Here is a 9,627-nt window from a genome sequence, read left to right as displayed (position 1 = left end):
CTTAATCAAACTCCATATTATTTGTTCCACACTAAAACCTCACCATTCACTTCTTCAACCAAATATCTATAAATTCAAACCAATATTCCATCAAAATAATACACGATCTTGAAAGAGTTGATAAGATTTTGAGCAATCAACTTCAACAAATAAGATTTATATTGGTAATATTCCTCATGCATTTTTTGTTTGTTTGAACTCTCTTCACCTTAACATATATAGTTAGATTTAAAAGTGGAGAGATTATAATTGATTTGCTTTAAAATAGACTCTATAATAGTGTTCTAATATCTTTGCATCTTGTTTCCAATCTTATATATACAACCATAAAATATAAGATTTTGATTTTTTTAAAAAACAAACATGTGATTTTGTGAAGGAGAAAGTGCATTTGTGATTCCATCTAAACATAATATGTTATAGATAATGTTATACATACTTGTCTCTTCAAGTTCTGAATTAAAATTGAAGTATTAGATTTAAAAATGTGTAAGTCGTGTACACAACTAATTCTTACCGTGGGTCAGACCTACTTTATAATCCCTATTGAGGTTAACAATTTCCTACACCTAACCTCTCCCGCATGTGACTTGACAAACCCACCAACGAAACAAAGATACAAACCAAAAGAATCAAATAAGCAGTTATGTATTTATTTCTCTATTAATTTGTTATTATTATTATTTATTTACCATATCGTGAAGGCGTAATGCGGCCACGCTCTTCGATTGGCCTACATTTCCCCCTCCCTAAGTAGTTTATGCCTGAAATGTCTAGCCGTAGATTCAAACCACAGACCAATCCAGACCGTCGATTAATCCTTCAAAATCGTCAAACCTAGGAAGCATTTTGCGCCGTCTGATGCGACAACGGACGGTCGAGATCAAGTTTCCTCCATACGGAAATCTTCGCCAGGAGATATAAAAACAGTCTAGTAGTGCATTTCCTTACTAGATAGCAAAAGCATCGTCGATCCTGCGGAATTCTATCGAGGTAGGCATTTTAGGCAATGCCCGCAGATTTTAAGCGATGCCCACAGATTTTAGGCGATGCACACAGATTTGTTTTGCCTGGCGTTTGATGATCTGATTGATGCTGTTTACAGAGATTTGAACTGCTTCTATCGAAACTGATTGATGTAGAAAAAAATTGGCAATACCCACAAAGTTTTGGGGCAATCCATGAAGCTTTAGTGAACCCCACAAATTGGCGATCTGATTTAAGAGATTTACACGATTTTGGCTGATTTTGTTTTGCAGGCGAAGTAAAGAGAGCAATCATGGTGAAGGTATACCCACAATTGAGCGAGGAATACAAGAAGGCTATTGACAAATGCAGGAGGAAGCTGCGAGCTCTCATTGCTGAGAAAAACTGTGCTCCTATTATGGTTCGTCTCGCGTAAGTAGCATGGAGATTGTTATTATTGATTATTTGAAACTAACTTTTTGGCTTGTGGTCATATGGATAAGCTGCTTATGTGTTCCCTTTGGGTTTTTGTTGTGCAGATGGCATGCTGCTGGGACTTATGATGTAAAGAGCAAGACTGGAGGGCCTTTTGGAACTATTAGACATCCTTCTGAGTTGGCTCATGGGGCTAACAGTGGCTTGGATATCGCCATTAAGTTGCTTGAGCCTATTAAGGCACAGTTCCCCATTGTCACTTATGCTGATCTCTATGAGTTGGCTGGAGTTGTGGCTGTCGAGGTCACTGGTGGACCTGATATTCCATTCCACCCTGGCAGAGAAGTAAGTATATGGTTTTAGACTGGGCATGCTGAAGGATGTTGTGAAATTGGGTTTGTGTGATTAGGAGATTATAGTGTATTTGATAAGAATATTTTACAAGAAAAAGGGTTTGCTTGAATTTGGTTTGATTTGATTTGATGGTTATATTATGGATGTTGTGTTTATCTTCGATTTGTGCCTATTTTCAATCGGAAATGATGGCCTTATAGGGTTTTAGGCCTCTGTTTGAATTAGGTTTTATTTGATTTTATGGTTATATTTTGGATGTTGTGTTTATCTTCGATCCGTGCCTATTTTCAATCGGAAATGATGGCCTATAGGGTTTTAGGCCTCTGTTTTCTAGCGTAAGATTGGGTTTTGTTTTGTATTGGATCAGAGAAATCGATTTGGTACGGTTATCGGTACCATGCAACTTGCCGGCTTTTGTTATCTGTTCTCCTAATTAAAAGCGAATATTGTTAAGGGTTTAGGGTTCCTGTTTTTCCTACTGAACATATCAAAGGCTGATATGTCAGGTTTCACCTAATTTGACCTTTTCCGACTAGAAAATAAGGCTGTGAGGGTTTAGTGTTCTGTTTTTTATTTCTGTCGAAAGCTTAATCAGAGAATTCAATTGTTTGCTTTTTGATGTTAGGCGTGTTCAAGCAAATGGGGGGTTGATTTGATATTCTGAACGCTGTTTAGTGGGAATGCAGCATTATTTTTGTATATGAAAGCTGGGGTTCATGGTTGTTTCTAATGAAATCTGAAACCGAGTCTCCTTATTAATTCTCCATGTTCAAAATAATGTGATTGTTTGTGATAGTGTTGGCATAGATTTGGATTTAGTGTCTTTACTTGATTTGTTGGTTTATTATTTGGATGTTTGATTGTTGTTGACCCAATTGCGGATACCTTTCTTCTTGTTTCATTGGGTTATTGTTATATTGATTCGATTGGATTTCCCTTTGAAATTAATCTGATGTTTATCATTTTTTGTTTAAAGTTTTAATGGGAGATATGTTGTCTAGGCAGCATATAGGTTCTTATGGAAGGGATTTTACTTGCAATAGGTCTCAGAAAATATTTTATTTGCAAGGGGTTAACTGAGGGTAACAGAGGAAAATATTCCTTGTGGGATTTTGAAAAGATTGATCATGTGTCCTCCTGTCTACAGTTTGTGTCACCTCCAGAAGGTCAGTTATGTGCCTTATTGCATAGTTTGGGCGCGTTGTCCATGGTATATATTTTGCCCTACCCCTGCTACGAGGGCATCTCAGATGCCCTGCCATGTTTGAGACCCGAGGGTATGCTGCATTGTATGTTGGTGCTGAAAAATTGTTTAAGAAGGAATTTTTGATTTTCATTGCGATTAAATTATCAGGTATATGGACTCTTAGTGTTTATTCTTAGCAGAAAAGTTGATTTGGAAAATTAAGCCCACAGGACCCAGTGTGCCTCAAGATTAGATTTTGGTATGTAACACTATGGGAACTGGTCATTCCTTAATCACGTATGAACATTGAAGACTATGGGCTTTTATCTCTGATTTCCGTCCTGTTCACCTTTGTTTTGGCCTTTACAGAAGGACTGCTAGTATTTGTTTTTATTTTAAAATTAAACTTGATGAATAAGGGAAAAACGGGCTAGGTCTGGTTTGTGATGTCACTTGAAATTGTGTGTCTATCCGAATTATGGTTATTTCTTATGACATCTGCTGCATTAGTGGGTGCTTTTTTAGAAGGGTTCTGATAAGTGGGGTTGTCGTATTTGATATGAGCTGTGTTTATCTCATTGGTAAAAGCTACCTCTGCAATGGAGTGGATAGCCGATCGTTTGATGTAATTTTTGTTTTCTGGTTTGATTTAAGATATGAATTTGAGGCTTGTTTTTAAAGTGAACATATTTGCAATGATATGGTGAATGCGAGTTCTATTTCAATGATTTATATTGAGATGATTAGGGTTTGATCATCACTGAATTTGTGAATCTTTCAGGACAAGCCTGAGCCACCAGAAGAGGGACGGTTGCCCGATGCCACCAAAGGTATGAATGTGTGATATAACATATAGCTTTTTGTACTGCACTTTGTAGAGTCTTAATTGGTTATCAGATACCTTGTTCATTTTAACGCGCACAAATGGATTTGTGTAAGTGCTCTGTGAATGGACAGGGCAGTTGATCAATCACAATATGCTATTTGTTACTCTACCTTTATTATATTCATTTGTGTGTGCTTCTTATGCAGGAGCTGATCATTTGAGAGATGTCTTCGGTCACATGGGATTGAGTGACCAGGACATTGTGGCTTTGTCTGGTGCTCACACTTTGGTGAGTTTTATCATTTGAAATGCTTCATTATTTGTCTGTTCGCTTCTATTTGCCATTAGGATTGCTGAGCTCTCTCTGTTGTTTCTATATCAGGGAAGTTGCCACAAGGAGAGATCTGGATTTGAAGGTCCATGGACTTCCAACCCGCTCATCTTTGACAACTCCTATTTCACGTGAGTACTCTTTTGAGTTTTTTTATCTTTTTGTTTACAATCTTTAGCATCGTATTGTATTTTGATTTTATTGTTTAGTTTGGGCTTTGGGGTAGGGTAGTACATGCATTGCTTATGGCCATACATGAAAATCTAAGGTTATGCATATACGGTGTGTCTTTCTATAAAGGATTAGGCTTTGTCCTCCTGCTAGGTTGTTCAAGCGCTTGGAACCTTTGATGGACTAACGCAAGTGCAAGATTCTGGATTACTTTGTGCCCTCTTTACGATTATGGATATGTTTATTTTTTTATTTTTTATCACAATTGTGGGTCTTACAGTAAACAATTTGTTTTATTGTCTAATATATCCCTTATTGTTCTGTACATTATTTTTATTCTCTGTTTTATACTGTGAAAGCTCTGAAGTGCCGTTCATCACGGGTTTTTGTGAGTATACTATAAGTTCGTTTCATAGAAGCAATAGTCTGCAAAAAAAATCGTGATTATACCAGAAAAAAAATTTCGATTTACGAAAAAATCGTTGATTAATTGTCAACCCAAATTTGAATGATTTTTTTGCATTTAAATCATGTTAAAAATCCCCAAATTGGCAAAAAAAGGTGAAAAAAATCATTGGAAAAATTTGCAAAACTGTAGAAATACGGTAAATTACTTAATTGCTTAGAAATAGGGTTGGTCCGAGACAGAATCAGAGGCAAGGTGGAATCAATGTTGGAAAGGTTTGTTATTTTGTCCATTTTCAGGGGTTTCGTCATTCTCCACACTTCTTGTTCAAATCCATGAGCTCAACGACCCAACAAATGCAGAAAGCCTGCGAGCTCGATGGCCCAGCTGGGTTTGAACCTTGGTGGCTACCTCATCAATGGAGTGTTTATACCACAACACTAAACATTTGAAGACATATATGATAAAGGACATTTAATTTATAATTGATATAGTTATTTTTTGCTCAAACAAAGACATACAATTCATTATGTGAGCAATATATCCAAAGTGCTCCACGAAATAAATCTGAATGACAAGAAACAAGCTTACATAGTTGTAATAAAAGAACCTCCAATTCATGATTATTAAAATTTGTCTCTACCTAAAATGGTAGTTGCAAGCTAGGCATTGCCAAAACTAGTGGCTTGCTAATCTTTTACTTCAGCTAAAGAAATGCCTTTTGTTGAATTCTACTCCAAATAAAAGACTTACCAATTGCCATTAGGGAATATAAAGCATTGCCAAAACTAGTGGCTTGCTAATCTTTTACTTCAGCTAAAGAAATGCCTTTTGTTGAATTCTACTCCAAATAAAAGACTTACCAATTGCCATTAGGGAATATAAAGCATTGTAACTGTGGAATATGATTTGATATGCTTTCTCAAATAATGAGCTACTTCTAGAAAACTCCTTGCATCAATCACAATGAAAGTCTCACAATGAAAGTCTTGGATCATGTTAAAATGGCTTCCACTTTTACCAGATTCCTAACTATAGCTGGATCCCTATCTGATAAATTTTGATTCCTAACTATAGCTGGATCTCTATCTGATAAATTTTGATCTCAGCTACTTCGTATTTAGACATCTATTTGGTGACTGCCCTTTTAAAATGTTAAATGAATATTTGCCTATGTAATCGGTGATATGAATATAAACAAAAAAAATCTGTTTTTTACGATCATGGGATAAACTCTTATTTTATTTACTCTATATATCTCTATGCTATGGAAATACCCTAAGTTTTGGAATAAAGTTGTTTGTGTCTATTTTTCTAAAATTTTTTACAATTTTTTAAAATCTAAATTTTTACCCATTTTTTCAAAAAATCTTGTACTTTTGGTTTGCCAATTTTTTTCCCAAATAATTTTTGGTGCTATGATATAAAGCATTGCAATTGTGGAATATGATTTGATAAGCTTTCTAAAATATCGAAGGAATTAATCCTACAAAGATCACTTCAAGATGGCTTCCACTTTTAGTATTTGTCTATCATTTTTTAATTTCAGTTCATAGACTTGGCTAATATTTGATCTCGACTTAGACAACTATTTGGTGTATTTGATGACTGCCCTCTTAAAAAGTTAAATTGAATATTTGCCTATATAATCAGCAATATGAATATAAACAACAAAACATTATTTTTTCCCATTTTTTACCTGATTCTTTTCCAAATTTTTCATGTCAAAGTGTGGGTTAATATTATTTTTAACAAGTTAAATGTCCTTCCAGAGAATCTTACATTTATGGTTTGTTTGGTGGTGAATGGATTATGGATTATTTAGTAAGGTTTTAGCACAAATTAAACACGCTAGCATTGTCGTGCATTATTTTTTTGTTTTTTTTGTTTTTTTGTTAGTTCACATTCACTACAGGAATCACAATTGTTTTTTTGTTAGGTCATTTCTTTAATTTGAAATGGATTTATTGCTTCGGTGGCCGTTCTGATGATTTATGATTGTTGATATTTTGTCCAGAGAACTTGTCACTGGAGAGAAGGAAGGTCTGCTTCAATTGCCTTCTGACAAGGCTTTACTAGCTGATCCTAAGTTTGCACCCCTTGTACACAAGTATGCTCAGGTATGAAATATGTCATAAACCCATTTGCCCCCTAAGTTGGAAATTGTGGTTTCGATAGACTTGTTACGTTCAGAAATCTCAAATCGCTGTTCCCATGGATTATCAGGATGAAGATGCTTTTTTTGCTGACTATGCTGAGGCTCATTTGAAACTTTCTGAACTTGGGTACGCTACTGCCTATGCTTTCATAATTCCATTTCATTCTTTAATCATGCCATTAGTGGCATAATTAATCGTTCTGTTATGAAAGCTAGCGTTGTATTCTTATGGGTTATGTATTTTTTTGGGCAGGTTTGCTGAAGCATAGATGCTTAATTTGGGAGGAAGGACTGTGTCTCTGTTCACCATTCCAAGAAACTAGTATCATATAGTGAACAGAGAATGTCATTTTGGTTCACCGTTTCGATTAGCAGAATCATGTCATTTCGATTTTTCGTAATTGTCTGTTTTGTGGATTGATAGTTAATGTAAAACGTGTACATTTTTGGAGCCTTTTATCTATATAAGTGACTTAGTCGCTACCTAAATTTCTAAGATATGAAATAAAATGTGAGTCTTGACTTTGTGAAAGCACTTAGAAGTTATCACATTTCCTCTTGTTTTAAGAAATACCTACCCAATGATTAAGTATTCCATACTTTTAAATGGAAATGCAATACAATACTTTGAAATGGAATGTTGGAAATTGGCTTTTTAAACTTAAATCTGAGAGAAATGAGGGGCGGCAGTCTCTGACTAATTCTTGTTACTAGAAATCTTGTTTGAATCACTTTTAACCAGGGGAAAGCATGACATTATATCAAAGTTTCATTTTGATATGGAAATATAACATGAAGTAGAACTATCCTTTTTTGGGGGGAAACTCTTGGTTTTCATTTTTCATGTTTTTCTCTTGTGATTGTGTTCACAACTTTTTCATCATTTCCAGATGCTTTGAAGTACCTTGAAGCTTGTTCTGTTATTAGATTTAGTTTAATTGCGGAAAGGTGTTATACCCCATTATGCAGGATGTTTCACGGCCACCAGTCACCAGTCTTTTCAATGGCCATTTAAGCTATTATTTTCTAAATGATTGAAAGTTGTGCCTACTTTTTTATGTGTGGAGAAGTTTCATATATTGGTAGCATTCCTGAGATAGGTATATGTAAGATTAAAAGGTTTTATGTTAATTTATTTTAATTTAAAAAGAAAAAAAAAGAAGTAATGTGTGCAGTTTTTGGTTTCAATTGTAATATTTTTTGCATCACATTCTATGATCTATCATCAAGATAAAATAAGAGAGCTGAAAGAGAAAAATCAATAATCTATAAATGATATTTTATTATAATTTCAACTTAAATTCATTTCAATAATTTATATTTTAAGTTTTATATAATTGGATTGTGTGTGCAGATTAATAGTAATTTATATAGACAAATTATGTAGTTAAAGTGAACTGCAGAATATGAAAGAAATGGTCTAGAGCATATGTACAACTGACTACAATAGCAATGAAAACATTTACAACAACTGTGCGAGTCTCAAAAATCTACTCTAAGAACCACAAATGAAAATTTATAGAATATTCTATTATTATACCCAATACAATAAAAAGATTTTAATTGACTTGAATTTAATCCATTAAGAAAATATTCTACAACATTGATTTCCACTCTTTTATTGTCGAATGACCTGAACTTGTAAATAACTGTAGGTAAAATGATAGGAGCATGTATTAGTGATTTCTACTCCACCACATTCATTTGTACTCTTTCCAATCGAGGAACCAACAATGTTTGTAAATAATAGTGTTTTGCACGTAGAGGTGAAATCATTGTCCACGGAAACACGGTTCACCTCAAACGGCCTTTTGGGTTTCATGAATTATATTAGGAATATAAAATTGTTATTTAAATATGTATTTAATCTTGTTAAAGATGATGGCTCTTTGAATTGTCTTCCCTTAGGAGGGATTTGGAGTTTTTAAAGGTAACTTTCCACTGATTTTGTGATGTGAAATGACCAAATGAGGTGTTCTACATTGTTGCATTTTTTTTAATGCTATTGAATGTGATTTGTCCACATATTCCAATAATGGGGAGCCAAATGCATATCTTTCAAAAGGCAAACTGAACGTGGCCATTTCTACTTGGATTGTCACATTGCAGTATGGCATGATTATAACATTGGGTTCTAATGGAGGTTGTCATCGTGTTCCTATCTCCCAAAACCTTAAGATTGACTGCCATTTTGTCAAAAATTGAGCACTTGAAGTTTTGGGTCAATTTGATTTGGGGCATAAAAATAGAAATAAAATTTGAGGTAGTTAAAAAATCTAAGCACTTTGACACAAAATGTAAGCCATCTTCACAACTTAGAAGGCCTAAAAATCCTAAGATCTAATATCAAATTGAAGATTGTGAGAATTTGAGACAATTTTTTTTTGCTGACACATAAATCCATACCGTATGGATCTGTAGGACTGTACAAACCCATACCAGTAGAGCTCAACACCATTAGTAGGTTTTTAGTGCTCCAACTTTAACATTTATTGCAAAAGTTTTTTTAACTTTTTGTGAGTGTTTTAAATTTTTTTTTTGTTTTGAAAAACTCATCATTAAAGGGGTCGAATCATACAATATTTTGGCTAAAGAATCTTTTGGAGAATATTTTGGGAGGTGAATTTTTATCAGCGACCTGATTTTTTTTTGGTGGGAGGCTTTTTTTTTTTTCGGTGAAGGGGAATATATCATTGATATCAACATGTGGTCAACCCTTTGACCCAATTCAAGCCTCCAAGCCCTAACAACCTATCTTTGGTTTTTTGACCATAACATGAGCATATGAGGTCGA

The 9,627-nt window shown here is 34.4% G+C and overlaps 1 protein-coding gene across 1 annotated transcript; it reads left to right on the top strand.

Annotated features, from left to right (window-relative positions):
* The first annotated feature begins 838 nt into the window (after positions 1-838).
* LOC131045488 (L-ascorbate peroxidase, cytosolic) lies at positions 839-7,368 on the top strand. The gene is made up of 9 exons (XM_057979072.2): positions 839-993; positions 1,260-1,398; positions 1,506-1,746; positions 3,723-3,771; positions 3,974-4,056; positions 4,150-4,229; positions 6,693-6,795; positions 6,902-6,960; positions 7,087-7,368. Exons 2-9 carry the CDS (start codon positions 1,280-1,282, stop codon positions 7,100-7,102), a joined length of 750 nt encoding a protein of 249 aa, XP_057835055.2. The 5' UTR covers positions 839-993; positions 1,260-1,279; the 3' UTR covers positions 7,103-7,368.
* The last annotated feature ends 2,259 nt before the right edge of the window (positions 7,369-9,627 follow it).

Source organism: Cryptomeria japonica, chromosome 10 (genome assembly GCF_030272615.1).
Source record: "Cryptomeria japonica chromosome 10, Sugi_1.0, whole genome shotgun sequence".
NCBI classification, from domain to species: Eukaryota; Viridiplantae; Streptophyta; class Pinopsida; order Cupressales; family Cupressaceae; genus Cryptomeria; species Cryptomeria japonica.
The sequence above is the reverse complement of the archived record's forward strand: the minus strand, read 5'-3'. Positions and strand labels throughout refer to the sequence as shown.